At 39.1% G+C, this 24611-nt stretch overlaps 1 protein-coding gene across 1 annotated transcript in view; it reads right to left on the bottom strand.

The window, feature by feature from the left end:
• SLC22A3 (solute carrier family 22 member 3) overlaps positions 1-24611 on the bottom strand; it is a 411481-nt gene that overhangs the window by 133077 nt on the left and 253793 nt on the right. Inside the window, exon 4 of the mRNA XM_053710942.1 lies at positions 5001-5169. Within this exon, the coding sequence (XP_053566917.1) occupies positions 5001-5169 (169 nt within the window). The remainder of the gene's footprint in view (positions 1-5000; positions 5170-24611) is intronic.

Here is a 24611-nt window from a genome sequence, read left to right on the forward strand (position 1 = left end):
AACTCGTCACCCTGCCACAGCACCACTGCGGCTCCCACCTGCCTCCGTGTGTCAACCGTTCTGTGTGTCTAAAGATGCTTGCAGCGCTTGTGAAGAATGCACTTAGGAGCTGCACCAGTACACCTGTAATATCCACCCGGCCTTAACTGATATGCAACAGCGCTAGAAAAGCGTGCAAATGTAGTCCCGGCCATCGTGGGCGTTAACCAACATGGAACCCGGGAGAAAAAACGGCAAAAGGCCCAACAACACAGTTTTGCCCCCAAAGTCTCACAGCCCCAGCGTCAGCCACAAATCCATCTCCAATAAAGGCAAAGCCCGCTATTGTCCATCTTTAAATAGTAACATAAATGTCCCAGCGCTTCTGGCTAAAGTCTGCCTGACTGTCTGGGAAGCATAAACAATGTATGATATTTAACTGTTAAATGGCATTCAAATATACTGTGTAGGAAAAACCTTTTACTAGAGTCCTCCTCAAAAACACACCATAACAGAGCACAGTTAGTTCTGTGTATCTGCTACAAGCCCCAGAAAAATAAAACTGCACCTACGAAATCACTCACAGTGTCCAGAGGTCCGCTATCTCCTCAAGAAGTCCTGTGGATAAGAAAAGGTCTTAGGCAAATTCACTAAGTCCATCTCCAGGCAGTACCAATAGGGGAGGTGCAGTGAGAGTAAAATACCACAAGTTCCCACAGAAGTACACTTTGGCACCATTTAAAATAAAAAATTCTTGATTGAAGAATCTAAACTAACACCTCACTTTACCTCTTCCTACCACTAGCACAGGCAAAGAGAATGACTGGAGTGGGAGGGAGGGGAGGAGCTATATATACAGCTCTGCTGTGGTGCTCTTTGCCACTTCCTGCTGACCAGGAGGCGTAATCCCACAAGTAAGGATGAAATCTGTGGACTCGTCATATCTTGTAAAAGAAATGTATGATACCTCTAATATCGATCTGTCCCGGTCAGCATACACAATGCTGTATCATAGCGTGCTTCCGTGAAACTTCAGGACCAGCAGTTTGGCTTCGATAACTCTTAGAGATCAGCTGTATCCAATTTCTTTACCAGTTGTCACCAGGTAAGGGTATCCTCGTGCTGCTAGGCTTTTGAACTTGGCAATAACGACCAAACAGGTTGCAAGAACATGTGTGCTCTGTCTTGCACAGTCGACGTACGTTTCGCCCCACAATGCTTTGCGATTATCCGGGGCCTCATCAGGACTGATTTCACAGGTACATCCACCTTCCTTATTAATTCACGTAACAGGGGCGTGAGTTGAACGCAAAAAATTACCTTTACATGCTATGGAAGTGTTAGTACTTTTAAAATATGTCATATACATTAAATGACACGGCATTTCATTGAGCGCAGTTTCCCAAATGGCAATGGCCTTCACCCCAACACAAATCAGACTACTTAAATTTTACTTATAAATCGTATTTAATAAATAGAGTTGCAACAACTTTCTTAAAGAAATGGTGCCAACTAATTTCATTGATCGTAAAAATGGTTTAATACTATTAAGATCACATGAAAGGGAATTATTGTAGATAAGTTTATTATTAACCTACTTTTGATTGTACTTTAGTTTAGAAAGGGAGCATATTCAATTATTTCATTTAGGCCTTTAGGAGACACTGTTTGAAGGACATAAATCCATTTTGACTCCTTTCTGAGGAGACACTTATCTTCATCTCCCCCTCTACCACTCATGATTCCTCTATCTATTCCTATAAATTTGAGGGAAGTCGGGTTTTTGTCATGATACAAAGCAAAATGTCTAGCTACACTTGTGTCTCTGCCATAGATTATATCGTCTCTATGCTCTTGAATTCTTTCCTTGAAAACTCTCTTTGTTTTTCCTATATAAAAATATGGACAGTAACAGTGTAGCATGTATACTACTCGTATTGAATTACAATTTGCAAAGATTCTGATATAAAATTGTTTACTTTTATTTGATGCAAAGGTCTTGCTTTTTTGCATGTAGGGTCAGTATACGCAATGACCACAAGGGTAGCTTCCTTTAACTTCTTGCCTTAAACTTAGCCAGTTCAGAGAGGGAGACCTCACAAATCTGCTTTTTATTAGTTTATCTTTCAAACTAGGAGATCCTCTATTGATAAACCTTTCTTTCATAAGTTCCGCATGATATTCAAATTTTATTTTAGAGGAACAATTTCTTTTCAGACGTAAGAATTGACTGAAAGGAATACCTTTTTTAAGGTGTTGAGGGTGGCAGCTAGATGCCTCTAGAATGCTATTGGTGGCAGTAGTTTTTCTATAGTTTTCTGTTACTATAGATGTTCTTTCTTTTTTGATCAAGATATCCAGGAATGCTAGTTCCCTATTGTCATGTACCATTGTAAGCAGAATATTGCGTTTGTTCACATTTAATTTGGAAACAAAGTCCTTCAAAATCTCAATTGGACCTTTCCAAAGTATCAGAATGTCATCCACATATCTCAACCAAAGTGAGATATGTGTTTCAAAGACATCACTATACTTTTAATATACATCAAAATAGTCCCAGGCTCCCAAATGGAGACACGCATATGTTGGAGCGCATACTGTGCCCATGGCTGTGCCACGAACTTGTCTGTATAAAGTTTTATCAAATTGAAAAACATTGTTTTCAAGAACAAACCGCAATAATTCTAAAATGAAGGAAGTATGCGTACCAAAAGACTGGCCCCTTGTATCCAAAAAGTGTCTGCATTCCTCCATCCCCACTTTATGTGGGATGCAGGAGTACAGACCCTCCACATCCAAAGCTTTCTCAGGAGGTCTGGGGTATCTTCAACATATGAGGACAATGAAGTTAGGAAGGGGCGGAGAAAGCGATCTACATAATTACCTATATTCTCACTAATACTTCCTATTCCAGAGACTATGGGTCTTCCTGGTGGGTGGGAGTCAAATACATTTATGTCCTTCAAACAGTGTCTCCTAAAGGCCTAAATTAAATAATTGAATATGCTCCCTTTCTAAACTAAAGTACAATCAAAAGTAGGTTAGTAATAAACTTATCTACAATTATTCCCTTTCATGTGATCTTAATAGTATTAAACTATTTTTACGATCAATAAAATTAGTTGGTACCGTTCCTTTAAGAAAGTTGTTGCAATTCTGTTTATTAAATAAGATTTATAAGTAAAATTTAAGTAGTCTGATTTGTGTTGGGGTGAAGGCCATTGCCATTTGGGAAACTGCGCTCAATGAAATGCTGTGTCATTTAATGTATATGACATATTTTAAAAGTACTAACACTTCCATAGCATGTAAAGGTAATATTTTGCGTTCAACTCACGCCCCTGTTACGTGACTTAATAAGGAAGGTGGATGTAGCTGTGAAATCAGTCCTGACGAGGCCCCGGATAATCGCAAAGCATTGTGAGGCGAAACGTACGTCGACTGTGCAAGACAGAGCACACTTGTTTAAGCAACCTGTTTGGTCATTATTGCCAAGTTCAAAAGCCTAGCAGCACGAGGATACCCTTACCTGGTGACAACTGGTAAAGAAATCGGATACAGCTGATCTCTAAGAGTTATCGAAGCCAAACTGCTGGTCCTGAAGTTTCACGGAAACACGCTATGATACAGCATTGTGTATGCTGACCGGGACAGATCGATATATTAGAGGTATCATACATTTCAAATGATATTTTCTCGTTTGAGGCTTATAATGACATGATGAAAGTCAAAGTTGCTGGACATTGACAGTCAGTACGTCAGGATAATTTCTTGATGCTTTATATCACTGCAATCGTTTGTTAAATCTGCATAGTATTTCAAGCAAGAGGCTCTGCAGTTAAAGTTTGAAGCAGGCATAAGAGGACGTTCTTACCTCGTAAACCTCCATTGGTGTGACTATACTTGAGAGGATAACTTGCTATCTTTGTTGAATAGTTACAGATTGCCACAAGTCTCACAACGGTGGCTGAACTTTGAGATACAAATTGTAACCTTATATCCTTTGATTCCTGTAACAACCCTGTTTATATAGGGGGCCTTATTCATGTTTGCACAACTTAGTATATTGATGTTAGGGGCTGAATGCCTAATGTATACATTTTTTTGTTAAAACCTAGAAATACTTGCATATATATGGTTTTAGTAAGTAGTGATGCATCACTTAATTATTCTATATTAACTATCTGACGTCAATAAATGTCTCTGTACCATAGCATTGTTTTGACTGCGGTTTCTTAATTATATGTGGTGAACTCACTTCTACCTCTGGTGGGCCACTGAGCAATTATAAGAGTGCTGAAATCCCTAACTTTATATACTCCGGTATAACTTTATCCTCTATAGATAATAGTTTTTATATTATTATTATAGGACCTGCACCACGGTTTTAACGTGTTTAAAAGTACGCCAAACAGCTTTTTTTCTCACATATGATAATTTATTCAATTGTGAAACTAACTCTCTCCCTAAATTTAACCCATTGTTCTAGATATATATATATATATATATATATACAAACATACATACATAATAGTCATTCCCTGTATATGCCTTTTCATATAACATATACTTGTAACTCTTATAAAACATTTTTTCTTAACATTTTTATAAAATATTTGTATCAGACATTGTATATATTAATGTAATGCTTCATTTTATTTATGTTGTGTTTGGTACAACTTTTTTTAATCTCTACACTTTATGCTAGGTCTTTATGCACGCTAATCCGTTGAGCGAAAAGTTTGTTTGAGCTCGACACAAACGTCGACTTTCAAATTGTAATATGCGTTCTAGTTAGTGTGGTCGCGATATTGCTTACTACATCCCACACTAACAATAGCGCAACACTTTTAATCTAGCTCTCTGTTGCATGTATTATGCATATGTAGATCAACTTATACATGTAAAAAAAAAAAATAAGAAATTTGCAATATGATCATCTTTTTAATTTCTAAAAAATCATCTTGTGTTCTACCTACATCTTAGTGACAATATTTGCAGAAAAAATAATTTAGAATTACCAGTAATATAGTAGAAAGAGAAAGTTTGGCAATGAAATAGCCAGCTGAATCCCCTGCCATGTGGGTATTAAGTAGGCAATCCCAGGAACAATCATAACTCCCAGAGTGAAAAACATCTGAACTACAATACCAACAATGCGTCGTTGTTTTGATCCAACCAACTCTGTAACTATAAAAAGAGAGAACATTTTAATTTGTTACTCATAAAAAAATAAAAAATAAAACAATAAAAAAATGTCTAACCACTATGAAACATTAACAATGATAATTGTAAAATACTTTAATTTTTAGTACACTTTATTTTGTCTCTAGCAATTTTGAACATTTGATCAAATTAAATTCCTATAAAGAGCTAATCAAGGTAGATTTTTTACTCATGTTTTCTTGATTGAATTTTTTTTAAAAACTAATTTGTTTTGAGAAAACTCAGGTAGACAGTGCAGGGCATTACATGCCAAATAAGTACATACAGAATAATGTCAACCCTTCAAACACCCTTTTCTCTAAATTCCCATATTAAAGAAATACTAACTGTATATGTTATATTATATAGATAAAAAAATAATGTAAAAAAACCCCATCAAAACCAAACATTATAGACTTAAAGAAACAGGTTTAACATAACTATAACTGAATTTTTATTTTTAAATTAAATCCTCTGGAGAGCTGTACACTTATTGGAGGCAAAAGTCTGCAAATCCCTGTTTCCATTAGATTCTGGTTCTGTTGTCATCATTTTATAAAATCAGAGTTCAGTGCAAAGTTGTATATTATCCAATTACAATAGCTTTCAAAAGAGAATACCAAGAGAACAAAGCAAATTTGATGATAAAAGTATATTGGAAAGTTGTTTAAAATTGCATGCCATATCTGAATCATGCAAGTTTATTTTTGACTAGACTGTCCCTTTAAATAAATTTCACAGGGCGGAGTTTGACCGCAGACGAAGATGGAAGCATAACCGCTTAGCTCCGTGCAGGATAACACAAAAAGGGGATTTTAAACCTGCAAAAGATGACCAACCTGCCATAGGCAGGCAGAGACAGACCTCCAGGATAATCGGAAGGTGATATTGAAACTTTTAGTGGCCGCAATTAAGAATAACCATGAGACACAGTAAAGAGGCCGTTCTGAGAGCGGCTAAAGGCAGCGCCATATTGCCAGACCACGTGGAGTAGCGTGTTGGTAACGAAAGCAGCAATTCAGAGCAAATGTACTACAAACTCCACAGAGGTAATATGTAAAATCCTGGCTAGTTATATATGAAGATAGAGGCGGCAGAGCTGTTTGAAAGCTACCGGGGTAGGGAAAGGGGATTCCCCTTATTAACCACATTATCAGACACGCTGTCACCCTACCCTGATGACAGAGTTACTAAGTAGAATAACGGAATGGAAATAAGTCCCTTTCCTAGCATTAGAAGCTCCCTTATTTGAAGCGGAACCCAAATGGTGATTACATTAACACTGTGATTGCTGTTAGGAGGAAAATATAACAGGATGCAAGGGACCAAAATGGTATATGAGCAAATAAAGCCCACGCTGACTACAACAGAAGTTTGGAATACATTATAACTGCTGAGATCTGACCTTAGGAACTCTGATACAGACACCCCTATTATATTTACACAGCCACTACTTCACGCATTATACTATATAAGGGGACAGTTTGTTTCACTATTGAAGTAAATTCTGGGCCCATACATAATGGCGGCCAGAAAGATGAACAAACCATCTGCAGCAGGAAAATCGGCAGCGGCTAGTTTATTTTTTAAATCTTCCAAGGGGGAGAAAGCAATGGCACCCCAAGATGTAGAACAAGAGGAGGAGTCAGATGTAGAACAAGGGACACAGGTTAGCACTGATGATACCACACCGGTCACGAAAGCAGATATTCTGTCCCTAGTTTCAAAAACGGACATAGACAAGAACTTTGAAAAAATGTGGCATAAGATGGATTCCTTCCAAACCACCATCACCAACAGTCTAGCGGAATTAAAACATGAGATGCTTGACTTAGGCACTAGAGTGTCCGCTTTGGAGGACAATGAAAACAACGTAGAGGAGATGGTGACCACATTAGCACAAAAGTCACAAGATCATCAACAAGAGCTAGATACTCTCCAGGATAAACTGGAGGATCTAGAGAATCGCTCACGCCGAAGCAACCTGAGAATCAAAGGAGTCCCAGAAAGCATACCACAGTCCGATCTGCAGAATTACCTAAAGCAATTATTTAAGGCTATCACAGGATGTACAGAAGAAGACTCTTTTCAGATGGAAAGGGCACACAGGGCCCTTAAGGCAAAGCCGAAGGGAGACTACCCCCCCCGTGATGTAATAGTTAAATTGCTCCGATTCCCGGAAAAAGAAGCAATTCTTCAAGCTTCAAGAAAGAGTCCTACTTTCAAATACCAAGGGGTGGTAGTACAATTCTATCAAGATCTATGCATCCGTACTTTACAAAGGAGAGGTGCACTCAGACCTCTCACCTCACTGCTCAGGAAAAATCAAATAACTTATCGTTGGGGATTCCCTTTTGCATTATACATCCTCCACGAGGGGAAAACTCTGACAATAAAGGACAGACAAGACATCCCAGAAATATGCTCATATATTGGATTAGATACACCAGATCTACCTAAAGAAAATGGCGACCCCGAAGAGGAGCGACACCCCCGAGGTGAAGACAACAATAAAAGAATAAAGTGGACCAAAGTAGCAAAGAAGAAACCAAAATGACATCAGAAAGAAAAGGGGACTGATGCTTAGCCTACTGCCGTATCCGCAGGCCTTTCGGACTGACAAGTAACAGATAAGTACTTAAAGTGATGTTTGGTTAATAATTGTACATGCTTTAAAGACTGCAAAATGGCTACGGGACTCTAGAAAGATCATAAGAGGGATTAAGTAAGCCATGCTGCCATAAGACTGGACACTAAGAAAGGTCTTCAGGACTCACACCATGATAGAGTCAGGTTGAAATAACCTTTGTTATTTTAGCTTAATCTATATAATACTACTATCCTGCACGTAGTATTTAACTGTTTTTTCTTTTTGTTGTGTTTCTCTCTATTATTTTTCATCTTACTTCCTGTGCTAGTAAGATATATAAGGAAACCAAGTGTAGTATACAGGCGTTAAGCCTAGTTAGTTATTGTTATAAGTTCAAAATGTTCAAAATTTCTTTGTGTTGTTCTTTCTATGTGGTCAGCTGGGTTACTGATTTTTCAATGAAACTATGTCAGTCTAAGATAATGAAACATATGGTATGGTTTAAGAGATTGAAAATTTTTACCATTGTATGCAATGTCCTCCACACTTACTATTCTCTCGCATAATGTGAGAGGCCTAAACACAAATGTCAAACGCAAAATAGCCCTTACTCAATATTTACGAATGAAAGCCAAGATTATTTTCCTTCAGGAAACTCATTTCACACAAACATTAACCCCAAACTTCTGGCATAAGTCCTTTCCCACACACTTCCACTCCACCATTGATCAAAAAAAAAGAGGGGTCACTATTCTCATTCACTCATCCCTAGATTTTGTAAAAGAAGAAGTTATAACTGACCCAGAAGGTAGATTTCTTATAGTTAGGGGTAGAATACACAACACGAAGGTTACACTCTGCAATGTCTATGCCCCGAATGAGCAACAACACTCCTTTTTTAAAAAGATCTCTCACCACCTCACTCAATGGTCCCAATCCAGAACAATCATAGCTGGAGACTTTAATATTTCTTTGCCATCACATAAAAGGAACACAGAGCAAACATTTACAAAAAAACAACAGAGACAAAACTCGATTGCCAAATCAGTGAAAGATTCTTTAGACTCTCACAACTTAGTGGACACTTGGGAGATACTCTACGGTCAGACGTCAGACCACACTTTCTACTCACATGCACACAAAACGTACACTAGACTGGATTATGTGATGATTAGCCAGATCATGATCCCCAATCTCATAAGCGCGTTCATACACCCATGTGTATGGTCAGATCATTCGGTGGTGCAGGTAGACCTGACAGACATACTCAACTTTAACAGACAGAGATCGTGGACGTATGACCCAAATACACTTAATAACGAACATACACGTAACCAAACTATTAAATTAATAGGGGAATATTGGCAGCGTAATGAGCATTCCACCAACAATCCACTGTCCTCTTGGGCTGCGCACAAACCTTATGTAAGAGGGATTCTCATACAGGAAAAATCAAAGCTCATTAGAACCTCTCACAAACATATAGATCAGTTACAAGCAGAAATACGCACATTAGAGGCTATGCATAAACAAAATCTGTCAGGAACCACCTTCAGACAACTTCAGACTAAAAGAATGCTTCTTGAAAAGTTATTAAATGATTCGGCGCTGAGAGCAATCCAGAGACTGAAAACAACTTACTTCATACATTCAAACAAGCCTGACAGATATTTAGCCAACAAACTCAGAGAAAGAACTAAAATGCACTCTATCCCATATATACAGATCCAGGGGGGGAAACAGACCTCTAACCCACAAGAAATAGCAGATACGTTTGCAAATTTTTACGAAACATTATACGATGGTAGAAAAGTTATAAGATCAGATCAGACACAGAGACTGTTGACGAGATTTCTACAACAAACCAAAGGTAAGACTCTTGGTGTTACTGATATAGAGGGACTGAATGCAGAGATCTCAGAGCAGGAAATAGTTAACGTGATCAAGGAGATCAAGACAGGCAAAGCAGCAGGACCGGATGGCCTGCCTGGCGAGTATTACAAATTATTCAAGATGGCATTAGTTCCCCATTTTAAGAAATTCTGTAATGACATTATGAAAGGGGCAGAGATCCCAATAGATATTCTAAGAGCCAAGATAATTGTTATCCCAAAGCCAGGGAAAGACCCCACACAGTGCAAAAACTATAGACCGATTTCCTTGATCAATCAAGATGTAAAAATCCTTGCGAAAGTATTAGCCAATAGACTCAAATTAGTACTCCCAGACATTATACACCCTGACCAGGTGGGGTTCATTCAGGGGAGAGAGGCCCCGGATAACATCAGAAGGACCATAGATTTAACGGAATACTTGAAGATGACAGGGACGCCTTCTCTGCTCCTATCACTGGACGCGGAGAAGGCGTTCGATAGAATAGATTGGACCTACATGTTTGAAGTTTTATCACATTATGGTTTCAAGGGAGAGTTCATACAGGCAGTGAAGGGAATCTATTCGGCACCCTCAGCAACAGTCAGTGCTGCTGGCTACCAATCCAGATCCATAAGTATTTTAAATGGTACGCGACAGGGCTGCCCCTTATCCCCATTGCTGTTCGCAATTTGCATCGAGCCGTTGGCAGCTCGAATAAGACAGTCAGAGGATATTAAAGGAGTTAGATTAAGTGGTTCTGAATACAAGCTCTCGCTGTTTGCAGATGATGTCTTGCTGACATTAACTAAGCCCTTAGACTCCTTGACACACTTATATCAGATTCTGCAGGAATTCTCGGAAATCTCAGGATACAAGGTTAACCTAGACAAATGCGAGGCCCTGCCATTGTCGATCCCCTCTCATACAAAAAAACTAATAGAAACTAATTTTGAGATCACATGGGCTAAACACTCACTTCCCTATCTGGGAACCAAATTAGCAGACTCAATAGATAAATTATATAAACTAAATTATATTCCACTATATCAAATTATTAGACAGGACCTAAAAAAGTGGAAAACGGGAAAGTTTTCATGGTATGGTCGTCTGTCCATTATTAAAATGAATGTATTCCCCAGGCTGCTGTATTTGTTCAGGGCACTACCTATCACTATACCCCCCCTGGATCTGCAGAAATTACAATCCGACCTTCACTCCTTTCTACGAGGAGATAGAGGGGCGAGAATAGCATCCCATGTCCTGGCCCAGCACAGACAATTGGGAGGAGTTGGGATGCCAAATTTGACAGATTATTACAGAGCCTCAAGGATATCTCAAGCCTCGCTTTTAAGCAAGCAGACACATAATGTTGTCTGGACAATAATAGAGAAAGAACTACTTGGCCAAGACAACTCAGATAGTATACTATGGGACTCTGGACTGAAACTGAAACGAGACAGTAGCGGGACTCCCATTATCTCAGACACAATATCCCTGTGGAAATCCCTCACAAAGACCCAAGAACTTTTGCCTACACATACGTGGGTTAAACCCTTGAGATACCTTCTACCCAAAGAAACAAAGAGACAGATAGGTAAATGGATAAACAAAGGGCTTTATAGAGTAGCAGACTTTATGATAAGTGGTCGTATAATCACCTTCAATCAGCTACAAGAAATCCTACAACCAGATAAATTACACTGGTACATTTATTTACAGATTACATCAGCCCTAACTACATACATTAAACATTATACACGACAACCAAATACAAATCTTGAAAGGGCCTGCAAGTCGACGGATAGGGAAAAACATATGATATCCAAACTCTATATTGACATTCAGGTAGGCAAATATAAACCTAAGCCCGACATAGTCTTAAAATGGGAAGAGGATTTAGGAATTATACTCTCAGAGGAGGAGTGGTGCCAGACTTTTTATGAATCATGTAGAGGCTTGACAAGTGCTGACCTTAAGGAAAATGCTATCAAAACCACATTCAGATGGTACCTGACCCCGTTACATACATCCCATTACTCCAATAATAAAACCAATCTATGTTATAGGGGCTGTGGAGAGAGAGGCACATATAAGCATATGTGGTGGGAATGCAGGTTAATTAGACCCACGTGGAACAAGTTAAATGAGCTACTGAGCCAATTACTAGAAGAAAACATAACTTTGACCATGTTTCAGGCACTTCTAAATAGAGGGCATCCGAAGTTTATACCACCAATTAATAAATTTATTAAAATTATATGTACAATAACTAGAGTCTGCATAGCTCGTTATTGGAAAGAGGGGGCCCCTACATGGAAGGAAGTAAGAGATAAGATCCAAGATGTTTACACAATGTCAGAGGGAGCCTCAAGGATTCAGGGCACAGCAGACCAGTTCCAGAAGATCTGGTATTATTGGAGCTTAAATGGTGCCACAAGGATCAGGTGAACTAGGAATAAGATGGGTAGACATAAAATAGTGGGACAGATGGACGGACGTGTGAATTGAGTTACTGGTTTAGAAACCCAGATGAAGATATTCACAAGAGGCTGTAAAATGAGAGATGACCACATAGAATAGTTGCATTAGTTTATTCTTCCTTTTTTTTTTTTTATTTATTTATTTTCTTTTTTTCAGTGTTGTTAATTTACATAGTTTACCGTTTAATTGGTTAAAATTGGAATAATAATCCTAAGCTATGATCCCGTGTGTATAGAAGGGGCATAAACCCAACTAGATTGTAAGTCACATCAGAAAAGACAGGGTATTAGAAATATTTATGGGTGTTAATCACCAACTAAGATTGAAATGACCCTAAAAGGATAATCAGAAAACTGTTTCAATGTATATGATTATTGTATTGATTTATTATGCATCTGAAATACAACCTGAGCTAGATCAAAAGAAACAATGTGATTGCTCATGAATGTAAACTGTATTTGCCTTATGGATTGAAATAAAAAATTCTTTTAACATAAATAAATTTCACAGGTGAGAAAAAAAACACACCAGAAACTGGAATCCTCAGTGATATTTAAGGTACCCATGAACATTTATTTGGAACTTAACTTAGACTGACATACACACTTTCCAACACACAAGTTTCTCATATAGTTTTGTAATAGAGAGTAAATGGGAAAAAGTAAAAAAAACAAATAAATTTTTTTTTTCTGATTGTTCCAAGCTGGTCTTGCAGGTAATGGCTGTTGTAGCTGATAAATATACTTAGCTATGAGCTGGGACACTAAAAAAAAAAATCTGTGGTTGGCAAACATGAATGGAAAAACTACTTTCAAAAGTGATTTACTTTCATTGTAAACAAGGCTTTATTTAGTTAGTAGAATTATAAAAAACAGAATATAACTGGTACAGTGAAAACAGAATTGCCTGACACTAATTTTAACTGAATTTAGACTAAGGCAAATATTTAATTACTGAAGACATGACACTTGTCTAGAAACTAGGTTACACTGTACTAATCTTGACTGAGATAAATAAACTGAGATATGAATATTACATTACACACTACATTCAAATGCACTCAAACAGCAACTGTAAAGCTTCATATAACAGACACACAATGGGGCCGATTTAAGAATGCCTGGCGGACATGATACGCTGTCTTAAGACCGCTGCTTCTTAACTCCTGTTTCCGGCAAGCCTAAAGGCTCGCACGGAAACAGGATGAGTTGGCACCATTCGGGGCATAGTAAATTGACCCCTATGTTTTGAGTCAAAGGAATATGGTTATTGGCTTTTTCAATGTGTTCAGCTACATCCCAGTAGTGTATTGCTGCTGCTTCAACAAAGGATATAAAGTGAATGAAGCAAATTAGATAATAGAAATAAATTGGAAAATTGTATGCTCTATCTGAATCATGAAAGAAAAAAAAAAAATCTGTGTTTCATGTCTTTTAAGGCTACTCACAGAAATACAGAAACAAAAATAAAACAACTTGGCTTACAAAAGCTTAATTCCTTGTGACTTGAAGCTGTGGCAGTTCTAGAACCTAATATTTTTGGAGACTTACTGGAGGTACTAAAACATGTGTTTGGAGGTGTATAGCATCCCTCAGCACCCCCATAGAACCTAGACAATTAATCGAGACTTGAATTTTATGTAAGATTAAGAAAATAACTCATTGTGTAGTTCATTAACAAATCTAGACAGGCCAGAAGGCTTGTTTTTCCCACAGAAAATTAACTACACAATGAGTTATTTTCTCCATTTTGTGAGTAGTGGAGGATTTTAAACTCACCTTTTACCTCCCCCTAATTTAAAATGTTATTGTATTTTGCCCGGAAACAACTTCACCCAGCAGTGATTCAAACGTTCTCCCAGCTGATGAGTAGCAATAACTACGAAACAGTCTGTCCTGGGATAGTTATGAATCACTGCTCTAACCCTAGCTAAGTTTATAAGCTGTGTGAACAGCAATACTTTGGCGTTAAGGGAATCTGCTGAAAAGCAGACTTGAAGTAAAAAGGCGTGTCATTGTGAACCTAATTTCCATATCTTACCCAGAATCCTTTGCTGCATTGGAACCAATATATTCCAGAGGTTTTCTGTGGTAAAAACAAGCCTTCTGGCCTGTCTAGATTTGTTAATGAACTACACAATGAGTTATTTTCTCTATTTTATGCATAGTGGAGGATTTTAAACTCACCCTTTACCTCCCCCTAATTTAAAATGTTGTTGTATATATATATATATATATATACTGTGTGTATATCTATCTATATAAATATTTATAATACTATATGCATACACTAGATGGCCAAAAACCTGATACTAATTATTGAGGTTGGGTGTTACAGCCACACCTATTGCTAACAGGTGCATAAAACGAACATACTTTGAGGGGGCAAAGACAAGGCAAAATAATCTTGGCACAGTACCACCCAAGGAGTGCAGGCTTAGCAGGAAATCACTGGTAGCAGTAGTGATAGTGTACCACACACCGTGCAAATGGTTCTGTATTGTGAGTACAAAGGAAGCTGTTTAGAGTGCCCTTACTATTAGAGTTGCCACCCTGTCATTTCCAGTATTTTTAAAGGCTCAGCTTAAAGTATATAATAAAGAATAAATGCAGAAATAAATGACCTTGTAGTGTTGAAAGTATGTGGTAGTCTAATCTGAGTATGTGTGTAAACTGGCCCTATTAGCTTTAGATGTTTAATTTAGGCGCATAATGATTTATGCAAATGTATGATAATTAGCGTGTCCATTTTTTTAAAAAAAAGTTGCAACCCTAGTTACTAGATAATACTGATAAGTTAAATCACTGCATTTGTCCTATCACATTGTTGAAATATAAAAATGCTGACAGTGCTGCTAACTTAGGGGTTGGGCACATTATATGGTTTGACAATCACTGGAATGTTTATATCTGCCAATGAGTCCTTTTCTATTTCAATGCAATCACAATTAGGCATATTCATTGTTTATCGCAGCACTGTTTTTATTATTGGTTCCTTGAAAAAGTAGTCCTGTAATTATCATGTGCCATTGCTTTTTGTCAGATCACAATCTAGATTCTCAATACTTAATGGGGCCAAGTTTCATTTAGCGAATTCAACAACTAAAAGGACTTGATGAACCTACATACAACACTTTTATAGAGTACCACAAAAGCTTTTTGAATTTAACACTGGTTTTTCCTATACACAAAACGCACTGACATTACTACCTCCATCCTGAATGACAATTAGGGGCATATTTATCAAGTTCCGTATGGAGCTTGATGCCCTGCTTCATAACCTGTCCGCCTGCTCTGAGGCGGTGGACAGACATCGCCAGAAATCAACCCGATCGAATACAATTGGGTTGATTGACACCCCCTGCTAGTGGCCGATTGGCCGTGAATCTGCAAGGGGCGGCATTGCACCAGCAGTTCACAATGCAATGATAATTGCCAAGAGCGTATGCTGTTGGCATTTATCGATGTGCAGCTGACATGATCCGCAATATTGGATGTCCTCTCGCACCGTGATAATTCGGCCCCTAAGAATCAAGCTCACAAAAAAGATAGAAATGCTACCTGTTTAATCAATTTAAATTATTATTATTATTATTATTAACCTTTTAATTATTACTATTATTCAGATAGAGAATACTGTGATTAGAGTGGGAAGTGACGTCACCAGAAGGTCCGTTTGTCTATGTCGCAGTTACTAAGTGAGATCTATGGTATCAGATGTATACTTCCATGCTCTACAATAAAATAGAGTTGTACCCTCTTTGCTGTGTCCTGCATCTCATGACATGGTGTCAGAAGTTCTTGCCTGTGCTTCTGTTTCCTGATTGATGACGATGTCGAAGTTTACCCCACCTGAGCCTTTTTATTTCTCTCAGCCTGCAGCTTGGCCCGAATGGCGTCAGTGGTTTCAGCGCTTCAGGATTGCTTCCAAGCTGGACAAGGAAAGTGGTGAAGTACAAGTTAATTCTCTTTTATACTCTATGGGGAAAGATTTGGAGCCAGTGTTCAATGCCTTTACTTTCCAAGAAGGGGAAGAATTTGACTTTGAAATAGTTATGAACAAACTCAGTGCCCACTTTGTGCCCAAAAGAAATGTGATTCATGAGAGGGCTTGTTTTCACAAACGTGCCCAGTGTGTTGGAGAATCTGTGGAGTCATTTGTGCGCAACCTGTATGAACTAGCTGAATTCTGTGAGTTTGGTGTTGCTGAAGAGGAGCAAATCAGAGACAGAATAGTCATAGGACTTGCAGATGCTGAAGTCTCACTGAAGCTACAGTTGGAGGCTGATTTAACATTAGATGGAGCTATTAGGATGGCCTGCCAGAGTGAACTGGTGAAAAAGCAAAGTGCTGATCTGAGGTCTGAGAGTATTGTGGATGAAGTGCAGCAGTTCAGGAGGGCTGCTAGTGAAAGGCACAGTGTGAGTGGTAGACCAAGGGCAACAGATAGGCCCAGAAGCAGATGGGTGCAACCGTACACATGATCAGAGTGTCATATGCCCTGCTAAAGACGAAAGATGTAGAAAATGTAACCGAATAGGCCATTTTGAAGTGGTGTGTAAAACTGAATATATTAAGGAGATGCAGGCGGATAGTGACCAGGAGGGTCAAGAAGTGTTCTTTGTAGGGTCTGTTGTTGAACGGCCTGGTTCAGATGAAGATTGGAGAGTTACTCTTACAGTGATGAGAGCCAAAGTTGCCTTTAAGATTGACACAGGAGCAGACATCACTGTTATATCACTTGCAGAGTTCATAAAACTGCCTCGACAGCCTCAGTTAGCGAAAGTTACAACAAAAGTCCATAGTCCTGGTGGCCGCATTGATTGCCAACTGCGAGTACAAGCAGAGGAAATTCACCATGTGGGTGCATGTGATTAGAGGTCAGTGTGTTAACAACCTATTGAGCAGAAAAGCAGCCTTTGGTTTGGGCCTAGTCGCCAGAGTGAATGAGATTTCAGAAGATATGTTTGGTGAATTGGGCCTACTGAATTGCAACCAAGTCTGAATATCACTTAAAAGTGACGCAGTCCCATACAGCATTACCACTCTACGTAGAATTCCGTTCCCGCTCATGCCTCAAGTGAAGAAGGAACTTCTGCGTATGAAGAATATGGGAGTTATTGAAGAGGTTGTTGAAGCAAGTGACTGGTGTGTCCACATTGTGCCTGTTGAGAATAAAAATGGGAAAGTGCGCATCTGCATGGACTTGAAAAGGCTGAATGAGGCGGTGAAGAGAGAGAGATATATGCTGCCGACACTTGAAGACATAGCTCTGAAACTTCCTGGGGCGAAGTTCATCTCAACACTGGATGCTTCCAGCGGCTTCTGGCAGATACACCTGATCCAAAGTTCAGCAAACTGACTACCTTTATTACACCGGTAGGTCGGTTTTGCTTCTGCAGGCTCCCCTTCAGGATATCCTCTGCTCCTGAAATCTTTCAAATAGAAATGAGTTCTCTCCTAAGAGACCAAGTGGGCACGGCATTCGTCATGGACGACATCTTAGTGTATGGGTCAACATTGGAGGAACATGATCAGCAATTGAGCTGTGTGCTGCAGACTATTAGAGAGTCCAGGCTGAAGTTAAATAAAGATAAATGCCATTTTAGGAAAGCTGAGTTATGTAACTTTGGGCATATCATCAATGGGGATGGCATCAAGCCAGACCCCGAGAAAATATGTGCTATTGAACAGATGAAAAGTCCTTCTGATGTACATGAGCTGAGACAAATATTGGGCCTTGTACATTATGTGGGCAGGTTCCTTTCAGATTTATCCACAATACTACACCCTATCACAGAGTTGCTAAAGAAAGATGTTGCCTGGGTCTGGGGACCTTCACAGGAAGAATCTTTTATGCAGATCAAGTCCCTGCTGGGTCTGCCCCAGTGTTGGGGTTCTATGACCTTTCCAAAAAGACTGTGGTTAGTGCTGAGGCAAGCAGTTATTGGTTAGGGGCTGCCCTCCTGTAGTTTGAAAACAAACTACAGCCCATCACCTACTGTTCCCATACACTGACGGCTGATGAATCAAAATACGCCCAAATCGAGAAAGAGTGTCTGGCTGCAGTTTGGACCTGTGAGCGCTTTCAGTTAACCCTAGTGGGTTTAGAGAAATTTAGTCTGGAGACTGACCATAAACCGCTAGTTCCTCTAATCAACTCCTAGGATATTGATAAAACACCCCTAAGATGCCAGAGACTTCTAATGAGGCTGCTCAGGTTCAACGTCCAGGCAGTGTATGTGCCGGGGAAACAACTGGTTGTAGCAGATACACTTTCCAGGCTCCCGCTGGCTGCTGCTGAAGAATCTTCAATGGAATCAGATGTGAAGGTGTATGTAGATTCAGTTCTGGCCTCCAAATCAATTTCTTCAGGGAAGCTAGAACAAATAAAGAAAGAGACATATTTAGATACAGACCTTCAAGAAGTTATAAAGTACATAAAAGAAGGTTGGCCCGAGAGTCGGGCAGCCTGAATGTCTTTAAGTTCTTACCAGTCAGAAAGGTTGCAGCTCACGGAGCTGGATGGGTTGGTGCTGTTCCAGGACCGCATTGTTATTCCTGTTAGCATGCGGCAGGAGATGTTAAACAGGATTAATGATGGCCACTTAGGCATTACAAAATTTAGAGAAAGGGCAGCTACGGCAGTATGGTGGCATGGGATCAGTTCTGACATTGCAAGCCATGTGTCAAAATGTGCCTTTTGCCGGGAACGCTGGCCTACTTAGAGAAGGGAGCCCTTGATTTCTACTCCGCTGCCCGTGGCAAAAAAATAGCTGCTGATTTGTGCGAACTACATGGGAAAAAGTACCTAGTCGTAATCGACTACTATTCCAGGTATTTTGAAATTGCTCCTTTGAATTAAATCACAAGTCATGCCATTATCACTCATCTCAAGAGCTTGTTCGTCCGGTGGGGTATTCCAATGGAGTTGGCGAGTGATAACGGAATGCAGTTTGCTTCCACAGAGTTCAGTTTTTTCAGCAGAGAATATGATTTTGTACATTCCACGTCAAGTCCACATTACCCACAGGCCAATGGAATGGCTGAAAGGGCAGTTCAAACAACAAAGTTAATTTTGAAGCAATCTGAGCCATGCCTGGCCCTCTTTTCCTATAGGGCGACTCCCATTCAAGCAACGGGTTTTAGCCCGGCACAGCTGATGCTAGGATGTCATATTCGCACCACCTTACCTTCGGTGGGTATCATCCAGCCAACTGGCTCTATTTCTTGGGACGAGGTCCTTAGGAGGGATCAAGAGGCAAAAATGGGCTATAGATTGTTCTATGACAGGAGACACTCTGTGAGGCCCTTGCAGGAGCTGAATGCGGGGCAAAGTGTCAGAATTAAACTGGATGATGAGAAGAAATGGAAGACGCCTGCTACAGTAATTGGACACTCTTCAGAACTAATGTCTTATGTAGTCCTTACTGATGGAGGGACAGTCACACGTCGAAATCAAAAACATCTTCAGCCTGTACCTGAGAGTTTGGAGTTGGATGCCTCTGTACCACTGCCGGTGGGATCCCCTGTTTTGAGAGGGGTGCCTTCCCCTCAGCAAGATCACAGCAGGGATACGTATTTGCCTCCAGCAGACTCTCAATCACCTTCTTCTGTATCAGAGGGCAGTTCATGTAGAATTACATCAAGTGGAAGAGTGGTGAAACTTCCAGCCCAATATCGGGATTAGCACTAGTTAGAACAGTGACCGGAAGTACGGGCAGAATAATCCCATGGTCACTGTGGACTAGGGTAGTCTAACCCGATGTTCAAGTCAGGATGTAATTTATGTTGTTTATACAGATATTCTCTTTAACCTGTTATTTGTTATATAATATACAAAACTGTTGTTGTATGCTTCTTGCATACCTTGTTATTTGTTGTATTAAAAAAAAAAAATGTATGCTTTGTCCTTTGAAAAGGGGGAATATGTGATGAGAATGGGAAGTGACGTCACCGGGTGGGGCGGGGCTTAGGTCCATTTGTCTATGTTGCCGTTACTAAATGAGATCATGACAAATACAATTTAAAAAAAAATCAAATTTACTTCTATTATCAAATTTGCTTCCTTGTCATGTTCTTCTTTGTAGAAGAGATACCTAGGTACATACGTAGAGCGCACATGCCTGAAGCACTACATGACAGGAAATAGTGCAGCCATGTAGTGTTCTTGCTAATGTATAGCATTAGTGCTGCAGACACATGCACACTCCTGAGCTTACATCCCTAATTTTCAACAAAGGATAACAAAGAACATTACATAAAAGAAGTAAATTGGAAAGTTTTTTTAAAATTGTATGCTCTATCTGAATCATGAAAGAAGCATTTTGGGTTTCATGTCCCTTTAACCACTTCGCTACCGGGAATTTCAGAGAAGAACTTGCTAAAAAACTAGAGAATTTTTAGCATTTTTGCTATCACTCCATTTAAACAGAAATAGAGCCTTTGGGGTAAATGTATTATTGTGCGGACGCACATGATACGATGTAGCGTATAATGTCTGCCGCACATCGATAAATGCTGACAGCATATGCTGTCGGCATTTATCATTGCACCAGCACTTCTTGTGACCTGCTGGTGCAATACCGCCCCCTGCAGATTCAATTGCTAGCAGGGGGTGTCAATCAACCCGATCATATTCGATCGGGCTGATTGCTGTCCGCCATCTCAGAGGTGATGGACGAGTTAAGGAGCAGCGGTCTTTTAGGCAGAACTGAAGCAGAGTGGGTCAGAAGCAGCATCTGCTGCTTCATAAATCGACCCCTTTGTTTTTTTTTCTTTACCTGTCAAAACTACGGTACATATTATTTTAAGTAGACAATCCAAGGTATTTATCTAGGCCCATTTTGATATATTTCCATTCCACAATTTCACCATCAAATGTGATCATATAAAATAAAAATCATTAACTTTTTCACAAACTTTGGGTTTCTCACTGAAATTATTTGCATACTGCTTGTGCAATCATGACACAAGTGAATGTAAAAGCTTCTCTGTGGTCCCATTTATTCAGAAATGGCCGACATGCTTGGTTTTGCCATTGGTTTTTAGTAATTAGAATGCACCTAATTGCAGCTGCACACCACACTTCTATTATTACGGGCAGTGAAGGGGTTAATTAGGTAGTTTGTAAAGTTAGTTTTAGCTTTAATATAGAGATTACCCTCCCACCTGACACCTCCTACCCCTTGATCCCTATTCTCTCAAACAGCTCAATTCCCTCCCTCACCCCCCCTGGTCACCACAATATTAGGTACTGGCAGATAGTCTGCTCTAGGCAGATTTTTTTTTTAAATGATATATATATATATATATATATATATATTTTTTTTTTTTTTCTTTCTGCAGTGTAGTGATCCTCCTCAACCCTCCCACCTCCCTGATCCCCCATATAGCTCTCTAACCCTGCTACTGATGGCAGCGATTTTTAGTACTGGTATATGTCTACCAATACCTATAGTTAAATATATTTTTAATTTTTCCATATTGTAGTGGTTCCCCCACCTCCCCTCTCCGGTGATTGTTAGCTAGGGTCCCCCCATACCCCACCCACCTTTTTTTCTCTAGGGTAGCTCTCCATCCCACCATCTCCCTTCATTTTGTTTTCTGCAGTGTAGGGCTAAGAAATGATAGTGCAGACTTCACAGGAGCTGAACTCACTGATTTCTATTAGAGATGCCTTCCATAGAAAGTAATAAAGCTCTTTGGGATACAGAATTTCACATGGGAGAGAGAAGGTAACTGGAAAACACCTGGGGCAGGTTGCATCAAATACAAATTAAAATGATTTTTTCACTACAATCTAACTTGCTTTTGCATATAGTTTAGTATATATTATTTTTCTACAGTTAAATAAGTGTATTGTGAATATTGAGCAAACTTCACCTGCACAAAATATTAGCGAAAAAACACGTAACCGCCCACATGAAATAACAAAAAACGTGTAACCGAAATTCGTGCTTAAAGTTGAAAATCAAACATCGCAATCATGTTTTCGCATTCCCCCATAGAAGTCAATGGAGAACAAAACTTTGAAGAAAACTTACACCCACTCTCTTGCGCAAACTCTATAGCATTTTCGAAATTGCGCTAACACAACATGAAAATATTAACATTTCATATTCCAACATTCTTAACATAACGAAATATGTTCTATTTATTCAGTAAAGTATCTGAATGTATCTCTGGTAATGTACTTTGGCAGTTTTTTTTTTTCTTATACCCGAGATCTCATATCTTTTAGCCCTTTTTTGTGCAATATTTTTTTTAAATCCTTTTTAGTAGTAGGTATTATCATGAGTGTAACTGTACTTTGTAATGTATTTTTTATCTGTTTTATGACACTTTTTTGTTTCGGAAAACAGTTAACCATAGCTCTGAGATTGTGGTAAGGATTGAAGCGATTTTACTCAACTTGTAATATCAGTGCAATTAAAAATGCTTGCAAAAAGACGATATCGCTTGCGCAAAACCGCTTGCGCCTCACTTGTAATCTAGCCCTAAATGATATAATGCTGAAATGACCCAAACTGAAGTGTAAAGTAATATAAAATACAAAGTACAAAGTGTAAGTGTAACAAAACATGCAGTGCTATATAGCACCAGGCTTATCTTTCCTTCAGATACAGAAATGAGAGATCTCACATTGCTAGAGAGTTACAGTATGCCCTCTTTCTTTGAACATTCAGTGAGTTCAGCATCTGTGAAGTCTGCACTACAAATGTATCTTAAAGCAGGGGAATCTTTGATCACCAGGTCACTAATCTTTCATTTTAATGTTGACGTTTAAATGTCTACATAGCAATAACAAACCTTTTTATATATCCAAGTAGAAGTAACAAAGTAGTAGGACCAGCACACCTTTCAATGTTTAAATGTCCATTAGACAGTGGAGTGGGTGCAAACAAATATAGAGCCAAATCCCCTAAGCTCCAGAGAAGTAGATATCCAAGAGAAAATGTTGCACTCTCAGGTGTGGAAGTGAAAAACCTTTATTAGGTGAACAGCAACGTTTTGGGGCACCTGCCCCTTTGTCAAGCTAAAAATGTAATGCACATACAGACAATATATAGCAATACTGCTTAAAACAAGGACCAATGGGAACACACATGATGGGCGGGGTTATAAACAATCTCACTTGAAGAGCTACATCAACAATTTTAACCCTATGTTGCCTTTTTTAATGTGTCCCAAAGGGCCTGATTAAAAACAAACTGAAAAGGAAGCAAGAGTTTAACACAGCCACATAAGATATATCACTCCCTTGCAAACAATTATAATTAAACTATAGGCTTAATGTGATGACTAAATGTAGTAGCTAAACTAATATAAATAAAAAAATCACAGTATTGGATTAAGGTCAAATTCCCTGTTCATGCCTTTGGGGTATAGCGTGTCTAATTTCCATATCCATTTTGCCTCTTTGTAAAGAAGCTCTCTCTGTCTATCACCTCCCCTAGGCTTTCCCTTGATTTGGTCTAGCACCATAAAACGTAACTGATTAACCTGGTGACCCATTTGTAAATAATGAACCGGTACAGAGAGGTCCTTAGTCCCTGTATTTCTAATGGTAGATTTATGTTGACCTATACAATCCCTTATTCTTTGTGTGGTCTCACCTACATATAAAATCCCACAGGGGCATTTTAGAGCGTATACAATATAGGATGAATTACAGGTATAATAACCAGGTATTTTAAATTTACAACCAGAGTAGGGATGGCAAATCTCTCCACCCTTAATGACACTGTTGCAATGGGAGCAACCAAGGCATGGGAAGGTACCATTTTTAGGTTTACCAAAGGATATTACACACCTTGTAGTTCATCCTCGCTGACAGTTTCCTTCAGTTTGTTTTCTTGTGCAGGTATTTGTGCTTTCAGTAATAGTAGCTCTAAATTGGAGAATTCAATATTAAGTATCATAATGTCCATTGAGCTTTTATTTAATATTTGCTGATAATTGGTGCAGAAGTCTGGATTGTCTGCAAAGAAAGTGGGTTGTAATGTAGAACGCAAGCCTCTAGGGATTCTCCTCATTCTGTGATACTCAGCCATGGTAGAGGAGTGTAGCTGAAAATTAACCTGTCTCCTCATAGCTTTTTACAATTCCCTGCATTGGAAGTCTTTGTCAGGGGCTGTCAAGAATTCTCTAGAGCCCAAAGTTAGAGTGGCTATGCGGCTGCTTCCTCTTCAGAATAAGAAAATAAACCTGTTTTGTTTGCCATTGTGCACAGAGTAAAACACAGATCACTTCCACATTCAATAATAGTAAACACACTAGGGTGTACAAATGGGTGCTGCAATCCTCCAGGGGTGTCCAAGTAGAAGTAACAAAGTAGTAGGACCAGCACACCTTTCAATGTTTAAATGTCCATTAGACAGTGGAGTGGGTGCAAACAAATATAGAGCCAAATCCCCTAAGCTCCAGAGAAGTAGATATCCAAAAGAAAATGTTCTCTCAGGTGTGGAAGTGAAAAACCT

Source organism: Bombina bombina, chromosome 4 (genome assembly GCF_027579735.1).
Source record: "Bombina bombina isolate aBomBom1 chromosome 4, aBomBom1.pri, whole genome shotgun sequence".
Lineage (NCBI taxonomy): Eukaryota > Metazoa > Chordata > Amphibia > Anura > Bombinatoridae > Bombina > Bombina bombina.